We start from the raw sequence: 14,943 nt of genomic DNA, 5'->3' as shown, positions 1-14,943 counted from the left end.
GCTCGGGTTCAGTGCTGGTGTAGTTTCCCTGCTGTGCCCTGCAAGGCAGGATGTGTGCTGCAGGGCCAGCTGTGGCTGCAGCTGTGTGTTCAGTCTAGGAGTGGTTTGTGCTCCAGCCAGTCTGTGCTGAGGGCAAGACAAACATGGAAAAAGACTGGTGAGGTAACCAGTGTCTGCTTTCTGCTCTTTGTCTTCCCCATTTGTGCAGGACCTGTTCAAGGGCTTTGCCAGGCACCTGTCTCACTTACTGACCCAGGAGCAGAGCCCTGCCCGCAAGACAGGTGCGTCTGGGGTTATTTCAGTGCCAGATGGATTCCTGGCTTTAGAGGGGGCAGATGTGTTAAGTATCAACTCAAAAGATGGTGTTTCCTCTCTTGCAGTGAAGGAGGAAGCACAGAGACTCATCAAGGAGTTTTTCAAAACAAGGCTCAGGTGTGAGAGTGAGGCAGACTGGGAGGAGCTGCAGAGCTTGGAGAGCTGATCCCTGCTCCTTGTTGGCTCTTCCTTCCTCCAGCAGCACCACCAGGGGATCTGGAAGAACTCAGCCATGGAGGGTTTTATGAGACTGCAGAAATGAGATTTATTTTTCTTTTCCCCACTGCATTTTTGCTCACTTCTGTCCTTAGTGACACACACTCCCAGGGAACCAGTTTCTGTGAACTCATGGCGAGTTTTCCCAATAACTGGGGTGCTGAAACCCTCAAGGACCAAAAGGTGTGAAGTTGTACCTGCTGTGTTTGTTAGGGGCTGCTGCCTTGGATGTTCTGCACTGTCTCCAACCTCTATTCCCTGTAGCAGTCTGGGCAGGGCTCAGACTTTCCAGTTGGGACACTGCTTTGGGATGGCACCTTCCTTCCTAAATGGCTTCTCCCCTCGGTCCCTGTCTCTTATTTCAGTGTCACCAATAGAAGCCTGATGCTGCAAGTTCTCATGCTTTGCTCAGGGCTGCCTGACAACCTCAGTGTTTGAGTTCCTGGATGGAATATTTTCCTTTGAAGGGCAGGAGAGTATTTTGTTATTACCATGAAGGCAGTGCTTGCTTTCTAAAGGAGGAGAAACTTGGATTTTTTTTCTTTTAATGTGAACTTCTTCAACTTTGTCTAGTTCTGTCTGCCCTATAATTTAAGTGGTGATACTCTTTCAGTATTAACCTCTGCAACAATTTCAGCATTTGCTCGTAATCCCTAAAGCCATATTTGCTTCCTGTGCCTCACCAAAAGTCTGCAATACAGGGGACAATGCTGCTGTTCTAGCTGGGGAAGGTTCTGCTGTGGCCCTCAAACTGACACTGTGGTACCTCTGCTGCTATGTTTATATGGAACCTGAACCTGAGTCCCTGGCACTATTCCTTCCTGTTGGAGTTTTGTTGGGTTCTGCCTCTATTCCCTACCTACAGGGGCTGGTGGGCTCAGGCTCTAGTGCTGCCAGAGGGAATCTTCAATCTCAGAGGCTGCCCAGGGGTTTGGATCACTCCACAGATGTATTTTTTTAGATGTTCTGAAGGGTATATGCAGAACTGACAATAAAGCAATGTTATAACTGCTGTGGCTCGTTCCTGGAAGCTTTTTCTTACCACTCAGTCAGACAGACTGGTCTGAGGTACATTAAGCAGCACTCAAAGAGAAGCACCTGGCAGGGAAGATGCTGTAGTTCCCACTGGTATCAGCTCACCAGGAAGAGTCTAACTGCATCAGGGCTTGCATTGAGCACCCTCAGAGCAATGCACTGAGCACCCCTTCCCTGCCAGCAGTGACAACATTTTCCTCAAGCTTTGCCCATTACCTGCAGTTGAGTTTTCCCAGGTTAGATGTGAGATCTATCATATCATGCCTTCAAAACATCTCTGTGCTTATTTTATTGTGATTTCCTAAAGGACAGTTACTTCTCAGGTCAGTAGGAGAGCTGTGGCAATAAAAATAAATTAAACATTTTTGTACAACCTGAAACACTTCAGTATAATACAAGTTCTGTTTGAAGATGCTTCCTCCATGGGCATGGAGCCATCATTGAAGTCTGACAGCTGCATGGCCCTGACTGACTTCTTTATAGTAGAGGGAAGCATGTGCATATTATTAAGTCAGTGAGAAATTAATTAACAATAAACTTCCTTACCATTGCAGCTCAATCTGTGCCCCAGCATATGTGTTAATTGTATTATTAACACTCATCTGCTTTTCAATTAAGATGCTTTCTATAAACTCCTGCTTCACAAGTCCTGCTACAGGACCTCTGCATATCAATTCAGAGACTAATCTGGCTCCTGGAAAACACCAGCAGCCAGTGCAGGCATTACACGGCCTCAGCTGGGCACTGGGATACACAAATCTCTGGCAAGCACCAGGCTTCGCTCATGATAATTAATTCAAAACAGAAAGGAGGAGTTGCACAGTGCAAAGCTTGAAGGCAAGTGCTTGCTTTGGGTCAGCTGCTCTTTGTTGGAACGGGCTGTGGTGTGGAGAGGCCCTTGGGGTTTGTTTAGCCACGGCCTGGATTGTTTCAAGGAAGTGCTTGGGGACTGAATGGCAGGTCACGAGGGTTATGGTCACTCCATCAACAAACACTGCGGTGGCATTCTTAGAAAGCAGCTGGCTGAGGTCATGGGTGTCTTCTGGAAGAGTTCTTTCCCAAAGACAGGTCAAGGAGCACTGATGAAGTTCAGAGAAAGGGAAACAGTGCTGTTTTCCTTGGCCATTCTCCTCCTTTCAGGCTCTAGGAGTGCAGCTCTGTTTTATCCAGGATGACAACAACCGTGTGGTACAGTTCTTTGGCCTGTCAAAACACAAACCAGCATCAATCACTCTTTGGCCAGAAAGAGCTGCTTCCCCTAATTAAATATTCCCATAAATCACTTCCCATCATTAAATATCAGCCATGTGCTGGGACTAAGCTGCACATTGGAGCCTGGGAAATGCAGTGTCCCCCCTCCTCCTTTGGGGCAGGAGAGAGGAGCAGCAGCAGAGGCTCAGCTGGGCAGGGGAGGGTGATTCGTGAGGTGCCAGGGGAAAGCTGCAGGTGCAGGCTGATCTCACCTGTGACAGTTCCACCCACATGGCCCTGGGGCTGCCAGGGGAGCCATAGCTGAGCTCCAGGCCAGGAAGGCCCCCGCCGGAGAGGGGCCTCAGGGTGCGCAGCTTCTGCAGCTCCTTCAGGGGAATGACCTGGGACACCACCTGCGAAGGGGAAAAGCCACCAACCACTCTCAGGAGCAATCCCTACCAGTGAAACCATCTGATTCTCACCACAAGTCACCTCAAGAGCCTGTTGAAAGCTGAGGGAAGATCTGGGGCACAGGGTAGTGTGTGCAGGATGCAGGGCAGGCTCCAGCTGCCCAGCACAGCCCTGGAACTCCCACAGGATCGGGACAAGCAGGAATGTGTTCTACATTTAGTTCTACTGTGGATTGTGCTTGTGAGCATGAACACTGGACTTTCAAAAGAGCCCATGGCTGTAATGACTGTTCTACACTCTCTTGCTTTGGGCCAGTGCTGTTGTCAGAGTGGCTGTGATGCAGGGAATTCCAGCCTCTTCCCACACAAGTTCTTCTCAAAGTCAAAGTTGGTATCTGACAGACATCAGGGGAAAATGTCTGGCATACCTGGGTGGAGCCATCCACCACAATGATCTCCTCCTTGTTCACACCAAAGAAACAGGGCACAGGGACCGTGTCATCGCTGATTCTCTCCACGACGAAGGTGGTGTAGCCGAAGAAAGGCAATTTCATCACGTGCTCTAGAACAGAGCAAAAAGTGGCCTGAGGGCAGCAGCTTCCAGCCAGCAATTTACTGCACCAGATTGAGGGGGTCAAAGCTGCCAGTGTTCCCAAGATTTTCTACATTAAAAAGTAAGATTGGTAACTTCTCCCTCCCTCCCTCTCTGGCTTCTGAGATTCAGTTTTCAGCAGGCTCAGTGGATGTCCTGTCCTTTTCTGACCAGAAAACAGATGTGCAGCTGGAATATAAATTAAAACATAGCTTGTACAGAGCTCTGAAAATCCACTGCAGACTCCTACAAGAGATGGAACTTCTACTGTGACCATCATGCTTGGGGACAAGTTCTAATCCACAGTGAGGGGCTGTCAGGGAATTCTATTGCCACGGCCCGTTCCAGGCTCCAAGAATCATCAACAACCTCATGAATTGTCCCAAAAGTGCATTTGGAGCAGCTTCCAGAAACTGAAGCAGATTTGGATGTCTCCTCACCTATGAACTGGATTTTTGCATCCAGTGGCTGGAGGGGCTTCCTTGTTCTCAGCAGTGTGGCCACGTGGTTCTGCAGAGCCTTGGAGCTGATGGTGGGCTGGAGGGTCTTTGGAGTGTATTCCTTCAGCTCTTCCCTGTGCCAAAAACCAGATTCTAATTCACATCAAACATCAGCCAGGGGATTAAGAGGAAGGAGGGGATGGGACAACAATTTTCCATTGTGTATCGGGGGACAAGGGTGGAGAGGAAGAGCACAACAGTGCCTGTACTGGGTCAGGTGGAAGGAAACATCTGAGACAGTGAGACCACCCTTCAGCTGTCACCACTGACCAGTGCATGGAGAGAAATCCCTCTTTTCTGGACACAGCAAGAGCTTTTCAGTGACCAGCAGGGTTATGCCATCTCCCTGCTGCTGGTGCTTTAAGGGGATCTGATGGAGGCATTACCTCAGCTCTGAGTCAAAGTGCATGAGGGAAGGAAGGGGTGGGAAAGTACAGCTTGCAGCTGCAGCACTGAAGGTTTCCAGTATCCAGGGACAATTTCATTCCCACTGGGCATCTCACTACAGGTTTCAGGTGTCCAGGGTGGAAACCTCTGACACTTGTGAGAGAGAACAAAGGAGGATTCACCCAAGCCATGAGCTCATCCCTTTCCTTCTTGGTGTTACAAACCCATGGCAATCAAATTAAATGACCATGGCACCCTCATGACACTCTCTGTTCTCCAGCACTGGACATTTCTTCATTAACCAGAGAGGATTTCCAGGTACCTGCTCCTAGCCCCTGTGGTGCCTATGGCCAGCACAGAGAGAGATGCCCTCTGCCACAGACGTACCTGGAGGGAGTAGAGTTCTGCTGCTCCACTTTGGCCCAGTGCTGGAACACTGCCAAAAGGCCCACCTGCATCTCTGTTTCTTTACTCTGGCCCAGCAGGATCCTCCCATTCAGGTAATCCCACAGCACCTGAGGGGCAGCACAGCAAAGAGGCCTTTGTTAAACCTGCCAGATGCTACAGGCAGGTCTGGGCAGTGCCAGGCTGCACAGACCCACACCCTGCCTTGCTGATAATGCAAAACAAAGGCTCTCTGGGCTCAGGAAGAGCCTGAGGAGCTGCACAATGTGTGGAACAGCACTGCTCCAGGCTAGGGCCACAGGCACAGAGCCTTCCTGGCATCCATAGCTTCAGTGTTCAGTCACTCCCAGAAGCAGCACACAAAGCCTATCAGCCAAAGCCCTCCTGCTTTTTCAGCCCCCTTGGCACTTTCCTGTTGGCCTGGACACTACATCTGTCCCTGCTAGGGAGGGTCCTGCTCTTGCTTACCTGTCCATAATGGACATCTGTGTAAATTTGGTTGTCAAAGTGCAGACGTGTCCTCCAGATGAGCCTGCGTAAGGTCACAGCGACCAGCTTGTCCTCCAGCAGGTAATCATGGAGATATTCCTCCAGTTTAATTGGCCTCACCATTTTACCTACATGACACAGAGACAGGGTCATCCATCCCTCTTGGTGGAAGGGCTGGGACAGGAGCCTTCCTGCCCACCTCAGCTCCACCCTGCCCTTAGACTCCAACCATCAGCTGTTCCAAAGGGACACGGAGCCACACACCTCTTTCAGCAACAAGCAACACAGCCCGAGCAGCATCAATCCTTAACCCTAATACACAGGGAAACTGCTTAGGAGGACCCTCCCAGGAGCCAGCAAGGGTGGAGGAACTATTCCAAGCAGGAGCTGTGATGCTCCTTGTTACAGAGGCTGCTGTAGGAAGAGAGAAGCTCCATGCTGGTCTTTACTTGCCAAGATTTTTGTCTTCACTCCTGATAGCAAAGAGAACAAAGTCCTGTATCTCTTGCTGTTCACCTATTCCCATCTGCTCACAGATCTCCTGCAAGAGCTCCTTGGCCACCTGAAGCAAGGAAAGAAGGAAATGAATACAGTGACCAGGCAAGCCCAAGGGCAGGTAGACACATTATTCCTTGTCAGATAAGGGATTTCCCTGGTGTGGCTCAGAGTCCAGACCAGTGAAGGAATTCACAGCTGGAAACTCACAGTGAATGTCCTGATCTTGGTGAGGTATTCCATGCCTCCAGGCATCAGCACCACCAGCCGGCGGGCACCGTGTCCCTTCTGCAAAGGACAGCGTTCAGGCAGCAAGACACACAGGGTCCCATCAGCCCCACGTGTTTCTCCCTCTTCTTCCTCATCCCTGCCTTCCACTGCCTCTTCCCTGCCCACTCCATGGCATTGCACTTCCCAAGCTCCTTCCATCCACATGCTCCATTTCCTCTCCTGGAACACCACCTGCCTCTGTCATGCTGCACGTGGCACCTCCAAGCAACCCTCTGGCCTCTCCCTCTTCCCACCATCCCCACTTCCCTGCCCCTCCATACCAGCAGTGCCTCCATCTCCACAGGGAAAGGGAGGTGCCGACGGCCCCCATACAGGAAGTTTTTCCGCAGGTTGCTCTGGCAGATCTTGGCTATATCTGCAGGAAGAGGAATAAGCTCCATGTGCTGAGCCAAACAGAGAACTAAACCTCATGTCCTATGGTGTTGGGTCATCTGGGTGGGTCAAATTTAACCCCTGGTCACTTCTAGGGGAGCAGAGAGACTTGACCTCACCTCCCACCCTCCCAGGACACATCCAAACCATGAGGAGCCAGCCACAGACAGTTTCCTCCAGGACAGGGGAATGACAGGATGGGGGGATTAGATCTAGAATATTTGCTTTACAGGACACAAACAGCCTCACCGTGGTGGATGCTGGATGGATCACTGCTGGCCAGCTGCAGGAACTTGGTGGCATAAGGCATCAGGATTTTGGAAGGCAGGAAGTACCCAGTGAGCAGGTTTAAGAGCAACCAGCCCCGCAGCTTGCTCTCTCTGTGGAACAGAAAGGACTGTGGGCACCTTGGGACAAGACAATTCCTGCTCTGAGCAGCTCAAAGTGAGCCCAGAATACCTCTGGCAGTTGGCAGAAAAGGAGGTGTCAGCCTTTGGGCAGAGGTTTCTTATGCTGAGCAAGGGGTTGATACAGTTATTCCAAGAGCAAGCAAAGAAAAGGAACAATCAAGGCCACTCGGATGCCACTGCTGCCACCTCACAGGGCAGTGTGGGGCCAAGCCAGTCCTTGACTGATGTTTATCAATTCCCCAAGGCTGAGAGGAGAAATCAGAGCTCTGAGCAGCACCACGACCAGGAGCCACCAGGAACATTTACTGGTGCCCAGATAAATCAGCAGCCAGAAATACAAGGAGAAATATCCACTGAAGTGAAAATGCCAGACCCAGTGATGGGCAAAATTTCCTGACTGCTCAGCAGATGCTTCAGCACTGGAGCAGCTGGGGACAAGACATCATGAGGAGACACCCTCTCCCCTGGCCCTGGTGTCCCTGCAGCAGATGGTTCCTCTCCAGCTGTGCACACACAGGAGCTGGCAGTGCTGGTACTCACTGGTGAGGGTTGTGGGTGACCTGTTTGATGACCTGGCAGTAGATCTCATCGTGCAAATTCTCCTTCTCCTTGCACAGCTGCATCCAGAGAGGAGAAAACAGCATCAGAGAGAGGATAAGAGCATCAGAGACATCCCCAGGTCATCTCTGTGCCCTTCCTCTCCCAGCTTCAGAGCTCTGCCAGTTTGGCTTAAAGCTTGGGCTTTGCAGCCTCTGGTCTCCAGTGCTATTTTGGCTCAAAGAAGGAGAGAGGAGAGGCAGATGTGCTCTCATCCAGACAGTGATAACCAGGGAAACCATTTACATGCAACCCCTCCCCACAGTCTGTTTCAGCTCCCTTCCTCATGTAGGAGGTGGCATTATGGCTCTCCCTGCTCTTTTCCTTCCCAGCAAGGTTCTTTGGCCCTCCATTCCCATTGGTGCTGCCCCACTTTGCCCAGGGAAGCTCACAAACCTGAAGGATTTCATAGATGCACTGGACCTCAGCCTGGTGCTTGTGTTTTGGCTGATCTCCCATGAACCGCATCAGCGCTGCAAGGCAAAGCCTGGCCTTTAGTCTGAGCAGGGGTGGTTCTGCCTTGGGGCTGGCAGTGGGCAAGGAAGCATCCTGAAAACTCCTCTGCTATTACAAGGCTTGCACTGGACACCTGGAGTCAGCCCAAAGCCCAGGCAGAGTGTTCTGGGCCAGTTTGCACTCAAGGCAACGTCCCTTTTGCTGGAAGCTTTCAGCATGGACACAGGTGGTTATGAACTGCAGAAATGCCTTAGGAGGAGGCCTCCTCGCCCCGTTTCCATTCCCACTGGGCCCCACAGTGTCTGTGTGAGCCCACCCCGAGCACCCCACTCCCCCCTCTGCAGTGCTGTGTCCCAGGGAGGTCCTTACTCTGGAAGTTCTTGGTAGCCAGCTCGTTCAGCTCACTGTCAGAGTACTGGAGCAAAGACGCCTGGATTGGGACCTAGAGGGGTGACACAGGGATAAAGCAGGGATGTGGAGCACACAGAGCTGTGCTCTGCAGGCTTCACCACAGACCGAGCTCCAGAATCTCACAGGCAGCACCGAAGAGTAGGGGACACCTACACTTGTCCAGAGACTGCAGCCAAGGGTCTGTTCTTTGGCCATGTGGGGACAAAGCCAGAGGCAGGGCTGGAGCTGGGGTTCTGGCTGTGGCCAGGGGGAGAGACGGGGCTCACCTTGGTGTGCCTCACCAGGTCAGCTACACTCTTCTTCTCAGCAGACATCCCCTTCAGGCCCTGCCTAGACAGAGGAGAGGGAACATGCAGTCCAAGAAATACCCCCAGAAACGGCCTGGCATGGGTCAGGCTACCCTGGTGCTGTTTGGGAAGGAGCACAGCCTACTCACATGGACTGAGCCTCTCGGAAGTAGGTGGTGGCGAAGTCAGTCATGGTGTAATGGTCACCAGCAGGGACTAACATGGTGCTGTTGGCTTCTGGTGTCAGGCTGAGGACAGAACTCTGCAGGAACACCACCAAAGCCGCCCGAAAACATCAGCTGAGGAGCTGCAGTGTGTATTCTCAGCTGCCAGACCTCATCTGCATGTGGTGCCTCCCCTCCAACACTAGGATGGATTTGAGTGGCTCATCTGCAAAGACTAAGCACTCACCATCTTCCCTCTGCCCTCAGAGGTCAGACACTACCAGAGCCATGCACCCACCCTGGCAGCTCCCACAGAGCCCGGCCATGGCCCTGGATGTTCCTCCCCAGCACTGCTCACCTCCCTGCTGGTGTTCCTGCTCTCTGGGGAAGCTTTCGTGCTCTTCCGCTGCTCCGCCCGTCTGTCCATGCTGGTGCTGAGGTAGTCAGGGGCTGGAGCCAGCTGCACCAGGCTGGTGGGGAAGAGACCACAGCGGCCACCGGTGGAGCCGAACTGCCACCCTGGAAAAGCAACGGAGAAACAGTCAGGAACCAGGGCAGCTGCCAAGAGAAACAAGCACTGAAGCTCTCTGCTGGCAAAGGAGAGCATCAGACTCACCAGGTTTTCCTGCATCCTGAGGTAACATATATATAACTATATATATATAGCTAAGGCAACTGGGACAAAGGTGGCTTGTCCAGCAGAGCTGGAGGCTGATGATGCCAGCCCACCCTCTATTCCTCTGGTTCTGGGCACCATGGATCCAGCCTTGTTCCTGGTCCTGCCAATGCCAACAAACCCCCTCACCTGGCTCCACGCCCTGCATGGGCAGCAGCTCGATGAGGTCGCCCTTCCTGAAGCTGAGCAGGCTCTTGTCATCCACAACGTAGCTGCGCAGAGCCACAACGTAGTTGGTGTCCTGGGGAAAGGGCCATGGCCAGGTCAGTTCTCATCCCAGGGATGCAAAGGGCTCGGGTGATGTCATCCCACTGACAGTCTCAGGTTCATCTGGGAAACCGCCTTCATTCCCTACTGCATTCCAGCTGCTGCCTCACCTGCCTCAGCTCCTGGATGAAGAGTTCCACCATGGCCTTGATGCACAGAGCCTTCGGAGAGTGCAGGATGAGCTGCTCTGTCTTCAGGGAGAACTCCAGGGAATTACTACCCTTCAGCTCCACTGACAGCACATCTGCAAAGCTGGGAACACAAGGCAGCATGCTCAGGCTCCTGCTGCCAGAGCTTGGGATGCAGAACATGGGGATGGGAGCCCATTCCAAGGACTGGGAATGGAGACGTGCCTCAACACACTCCATGTTGGCCTTTCACCAGCTGCTCACGGCTTTCACCCTGAGGAGCCCCCTGTGATGACACACACGGAGCTGACTCACCCCCAGCGCTCACTTGTAAGCAAAGCTCAAAGGAGGAAGGAAAAGGAAAAGCCAGAATCGTTAGCAGGAGGGTCAGTGACTCACAGCTGGCCTGTGAGTCACTGAAAGGTGAGCACAGCACTTGCACTGAGTCAAGAGAGCACAGCACAACTCCATTCAGTTTGCCTCCAGCACCCTGTGTGACACCCTGTGTGACACCCTGTGTGACACCCTGTGTGACACCCTGTGTGACAAACTGTCCCCCTGCAGCAACCTGGGCCTTTTGCTCACCAGTAGCTGCGTAGGATCTTGAGGTGCTCAGGACGGTATCCAGCTGCTTTCTCCACCTTCAGTAGCCTCATGCCCCGGTGAGAAACACCCAGGATCTGCACATCACTTCCCTTTTCACCCTGTAAGGGAAGTGCAGCACAGAGAATCAAAGGCTCCATCCCACCTGCACGGGTGGGAAAGGAGATGCCACACAAGAGGTGTGAAACCCTGCAAAGTATGGAAGGTACAGAATCACTGCAGTGTGGCCAGGCAGGGGGACAGAAAGAGTGAACTGAGCCACAGCTAAAGCAAGCCCAGGGTCTGGTGAGAGAATTAAGACACACCTGAACTGGGAAAAGGCGGGAGAAATAGTTGGCCCAGTTGTCCCGAGCAGCCACTACAATCCTCTTCTTTATGCCGTCCTCCTGAATGGACTGGGCATTGTTGCCAACTCGGAACTCCGCTAGCAGGGTTACAAAACAGTTACTTGCTCAGAAAGACAAAGGTGGCCAAGTCTCCCTCTTCCCAGGGCTTCATTCCCAGCGGTCCCTCAGTGTTCACAGCACAGCAAACCACATCAAAGGGGAAAGGACACTTGCACACACCAGTCTGCTACTGGTTTCCATCCCTTTCTCCATGCAGATCATGTCAAAGGTGACAGTTGGAATTTGAAACGAACCAAAATCCTATCCTTGGGCTTCAGTTTCCTCTCCCCACAATAAACATTTCAGAAATAAGTTTTTCTGGCTCACAGGAATTTCAGGGCCATTTGGAATAAACAAACATTCCTACACTGCACTCTACAAATGTGCTTTCCTTCTGCAGTGACAAACATTTCTCCTCTGCCCTAAGTCCTGTCTGAAAGGCTTGGAGGCCAGTTCCTCATTTCAGACCAGAAGCTGGGATGGCCATAGAGGAGAAGGGGTGATGGGGCTGTTAATTACCCAGCAGATCTTTCATCTTGCGCTTCTCCTCCCTGGAGATCCGAAAGCTGGAATCAGAGAAGGTGTCACGGATGATCTGCAGAGGAAGGGAACAGAGAGGCTTCCAGTGCAAAGGCCACACCTGGCTGTGTTGGAGCTCCTGAGGCTGTAAAACTGAGTCTCAGAGAGGAGTGAACAGGGGCTGGACTGGGTGGATCTGGAGAGGAGACTTGCACTGCTTGGGATGGAGAAGGGAAGGTAACTTATGCAATGTAATTATGGAGTGCTTTGTCCCCAGAGAGACAACTGGCCTTGAGCCACACTCCTGTGCTTACCTGTTCACACAGCAAGTTCAGACAATAAGGGTGGCTGAAATTTTCTTTGGGGTAAAACACCTGCAAGAGGAGGGTAATAGTGGTGTTACAGATACTGCAGAAGTAGCTCCCCAGGGATGTTCTGCAATCCATATGCCCTGCTGCCAGGGAGGAGCGAGTTCATCTCCAGGGACAGGCAGGGAGGAGGCACTGTGTGTGTAAACAGAAGGGCCAGGAGTGAAAGACCAAAACCTGAGTGGTGAGAGCAAAGGATGAACCCTGGTGAGTTTAGCACATTCTCCAATTCTTGATTTTAAACACATTTGTACTATTTTATCAGGAAAGCACCAGGCAACAACTAATTCAGGTTTCAGATTTCTCAGTAGTCTAGAGAGGAAGGAAAGGACAGGTAGAGAAACTGAGACACAAGTGTCAGTAAGGGAGAGCAGGACCCAGATTCCCCATGACATGATCCCCTGCCTCCAGCTCCTATGTCTGTGATCCCAGAACTATCTTTGTGCCCTTGTCTTACACTGAGTGTCTGTTGGGGAAGATGAAACAGGAAAGCCTTATAAATATGATTGCCTGACAAAAGATTTTGGGAATATGAAAACTATAAGCGACATCGAAATGAAGGCCACCTTTGAGATACCAAGCCTTAGTTACTGAACAACTGGAAAACAATGGTGTGGCCGACTGAAGGTAATCCCCTCTTGATTGAACAATACCCTCTGCTTGCAGACAGGTCCAAGGGTCAGAGCAGACCCTACTAGCTCAGCAGAAGGGGTCCAAAGAGTAGTTTTTAGGAGTTAAAATTTAACACTCTATGGTAATGTAATAACTCCTATGGGCTGTATGTAAATGCTATAGGATTTGTACCTTGTATTAGATTGGCTAGTGAGAATTAGAATATTCAGTACAGAAGATGAATTATTGTATTGTAATGAGGACTTTGGTCTCTTTTTCTTATTCTCTCTCTTGCCCTCTTTTTACACTCTCTCTCTCTCTCTCTCTCTTTCTCTCTCTCTCTCCCTTACTCTGCTCTCACCTTGGGCCTGCTCTGAGCCGTGGCTGGCAGCTCCAAGCAGTGCCCCTGTACCCAGGCCCTTTGCAATAAACCACATGTTCCAAGATCTGACTTCAGAGATCTCTCGTCTCCGTCCGTCCCGACTGTCCAACCCACCCAAGCTCCTACAAGTGCCTATGACCAAAAAACCCCATTTTAACCAAAGATGGGATGAGTCTCCCCCCACCATAGCCAATCCTCAGCCAAGGAACCGAACCTCTTTGTGCAGAAAAATTTTCCAGGCAGGGTCGATATAGGAAAAGCTGACACTGCTGGTGAGCTTGTACAGCTGGGTCTTGATGCCATCATCACCTGCCACTGTCACAGCAGAGCCTGTGTGGGGAGAAAGAGCAGTGAAGATGGGCTGTGAGGGCTACAAGGTCCTTTCCACCCATCGAAGACCTACCAGGAGAAAGGGGACAGTTCCTGATTGAATATTCCTGTTGGGGACTCTCCTGAAGGCCAGTGACCAGCTCATGGGAGCATAAACCACTCATTCCCAACATTTCTGGTAGCATTTACACTTCCTGTATTAGCCACAAAGTTCAGTACTAAGAACAGAAACACTCCAGGCACGGGGAGCACTCAGCCTCCCGTGAAAATACTCCTCTGGTGCTTGAGGCTGAAGACACAGGTTTCACTTTGTGTCATTATAAACCAGCTGCTAAAGGTTTCAAAGGGACATAAAAGTTCTCCCCTGAGTTTGGAGGCTGTGAGGTTGTGGTACAGGGCACCCAAAACTAGCACTGGATTGTCACTGTGCAGGTGTGTTAAAGACAGGCTCAATCTTTGAACAACTGTTCAAAGTTGTTACTTTATGAGGTAGGAATGTCTTCATTTAAGCACTTCAAACTTTCAAAACTTCAGAGTTCATAGACAAGTAAAGTAGTAATTCCCATACTTCAGCTCTTTCTATATCCCTGTTCCAAAGCATGAAGGAGTTTTTCAGGCTAATCCAGTTACTTTGACTTTCACAGGACTTCCTAAAGAACCATTTCTTAAGAAAGGAGGAACTAACAGGGAATTTCTTTTATACCAGGGAAGCTGCTGCAGGAAGGAATCCTTCAGTAATGTGTTTGGCTGACTGTTCCTTGCAGGTTGTGAAATGTGATGCTGGTGAGAATTTTGAAGAGCTTGAAATACATTGGTACAGGTATCCAATGTATAAACTGAATTCAGGCTCCCACTGAAATTCAGGCAAAACTAAGACTGAATAACACTTCCAAGCTACTGCTCATAAGCATTAGCTCTACTTTTTTAAAGTGGGAAGCATCCAAACACTCCTTGTGTGTCCAAGCTCTCCCAGGCCCACCCTCCCTCTGAGAAACATTCCCTCATTCCTCTGCCTGTCTCTAAGATCCCTCCAGAGGTTTGTAAGGTGAAAGACCTGGCTTCCCATTCCTCCCTGGTCTAAAGTCCACCCACTGATTGCCACTTTGATAATTATGCCCCAGGTAAACAATAACAGTACTGTGAGCTGGACCTTGACAAAGCTGTAGCCCAAAGGACCTTTCTATTTTTAGCATTTATCAGAAGGGAGAAGTTAGAGCTGGGAAGTGCCAGGCTGGTTGCTGGGCCAGACTGGAACTGTGACATCTCTCTGCCTACCCACAGATCTGATTGCACAATTCCCCTGGTCTCACACAGCTCACTCAGCCTCTGGCCCACTGATGACAGGATCTGTGCCATGACTTTCCTGGGCTGATTTGAGCCCCATCCCCTCCCCACCCTGCTACCAAATCCCACATGGGTGAGATCAATACTCACCCTTCCCTGTGGATTCCTGCCTCCCTTGGTCCTCAGACATTGGGGGGGGAAGAGGGGGAGCATGAGGGGCTGGGGAAGCTGGTGGGGTACCCTCTGGTCTAAAGATAGACAGGAGAGGCAACTGCTTTTCCTTGATAGAGCTGGAAGCTGAGCCTGGCTTGGGCTTGACAGGTGGAGGCGTTTTCTTCTCTTGTGGCAGAGGAGATGGCTGGAAG

The 14,943-nt window shown here is 51.1% G+C and overlaps 2 protein-coding genes across 6 annotated transcripts in view; one reads left to right on the top strand and one right to left on the bottom strand.

Moving 5' to 3' along the window:
• The window catches only part of RECQL5 (RecQ like helicase 5), a 38,481-nt gene extending 36,938 nt beyond the window's left edge, over nt 1–1,543 (top strand). For 4 of the 5 annotated variants that reach the window (XM_069032968.1, XM_069032967.1, XM_069032966.1 and 1 more), the window contains 2 exons: nt 209–281; nt 360–1,543. In XM_069032968.1, the coding sequence (XP_068889069.1) occupies nt 209–281; nt 360–481 (195 nt within the window). In that variant the 3' untranslated portion in view covers nt 482–1,543. The remainder of the gene's footprint in view (nt 1–208; nt 282–359) is intronic. The other variant, XM_069032964.1, reaches the window with a different exon arrangement.
• Nucleotides 1,544–1,837: 294 nt separating this feature from the next.
• Nucleotides 1,838–14,943, bottom strand: part of MYO15B (myosin XVB) — a 42,624-nt gene continuing 29,518 nt past the window's right edge. Inside the window, exons 45-68 of the mRNA XM_069032911.1 lie at nt 14,729–14,936; nt 13,179–13,294; nt 11,917–11,976; nt 11,603–11,678; nt 11,003–11,121; nt 10,680–10,798; nt 10,077–10,218; nt 9,829–9,940; nt 9,382–9,542; nt 9,009–9,121; nt 8,839–8,902; nt 8,531–8,603; nt 8,102–8,178; nt 7,649–7,725; nt 6,948–7,078; nt 6,587–6,681; nt 6,246–6,323; nt 6,012–6,102; nt 5,520–5,668; nt 5,034–5,161; nt 4,200–4,333; nt 3,596–3,729; nt 3,030–3,170; nt 1,838–2,769 (exon numbers count right to left, since the gene is read on the bottom strand). Coding sequence (XP_068889012.1) covers nt 2,710–2,769; nt 3,030–3,170; nt 3,596–3,729; nt 4,200–4,333; nt 5,034–5,161; nt 5,520–5,668; nt 6,012–6,102; nt 6,246–6,323; nt 6,587–6,681; nt 6,948–7,078; nt 7,649–7,725; nt 8,102–8,178; nt 8,531–8,603; nt 8,839–8,902; nt 9,009–9,121; nt 9,382–9,542; nt 9,829–9,940; nt 10,077–10,218; nt 10,680–10,798; nt 11,003–11,121; nt 11,603–11,678; nt 11,917–11,976; nt 13,179–13,294; nt 14,729–14,936 — 2,658 coding nt within the window. The 3' untranslated portion in view covers nt 1,838–2,709. The remainder of the gene's footprint in view (nt 2,770–3,029; nt 3,171–3,595; nt 3,730–4,199; nt 4,334–5,033; nt 5,162–5,519; nt 5,669–6,011; nt 6,103–6,245; nt 6,324–6,586; nt 6,682–6,947; nt 7,079–7,648; nt 7,726–8,101; nt 8,179–8,530; nt 8,604–8,838; nt 8,903–9,008; nt 9,122–9,381; nt 9,543–9,828; nt 9,941–10,076; nt 10,219–10,679; nt 10,799–11,002; nt 11,122–11,602; nt 11,679–11,916; nt 11,977–13,178; nt 13,295–14,728; nt 14,937–14,943) is intronic.

Source organism: Aphelocoma coerulescens, chromosome 18, assembly GCF_041296385.1.
Source record: "Aphelocoma coerulescens isolate FSJ_1873_10779 chromosome 18, UR_Acoe_1.0, whole genome shotgun sequence".
NCBI lineage: Eukaryota > Metazoa > Chordata > Aves > Passeriformes > Corvidae > Aphelocoma > Aphelocoma coerulescens.
This window is presented reverse-complemented; position numbering and strand designations above follow the sequence as displayed.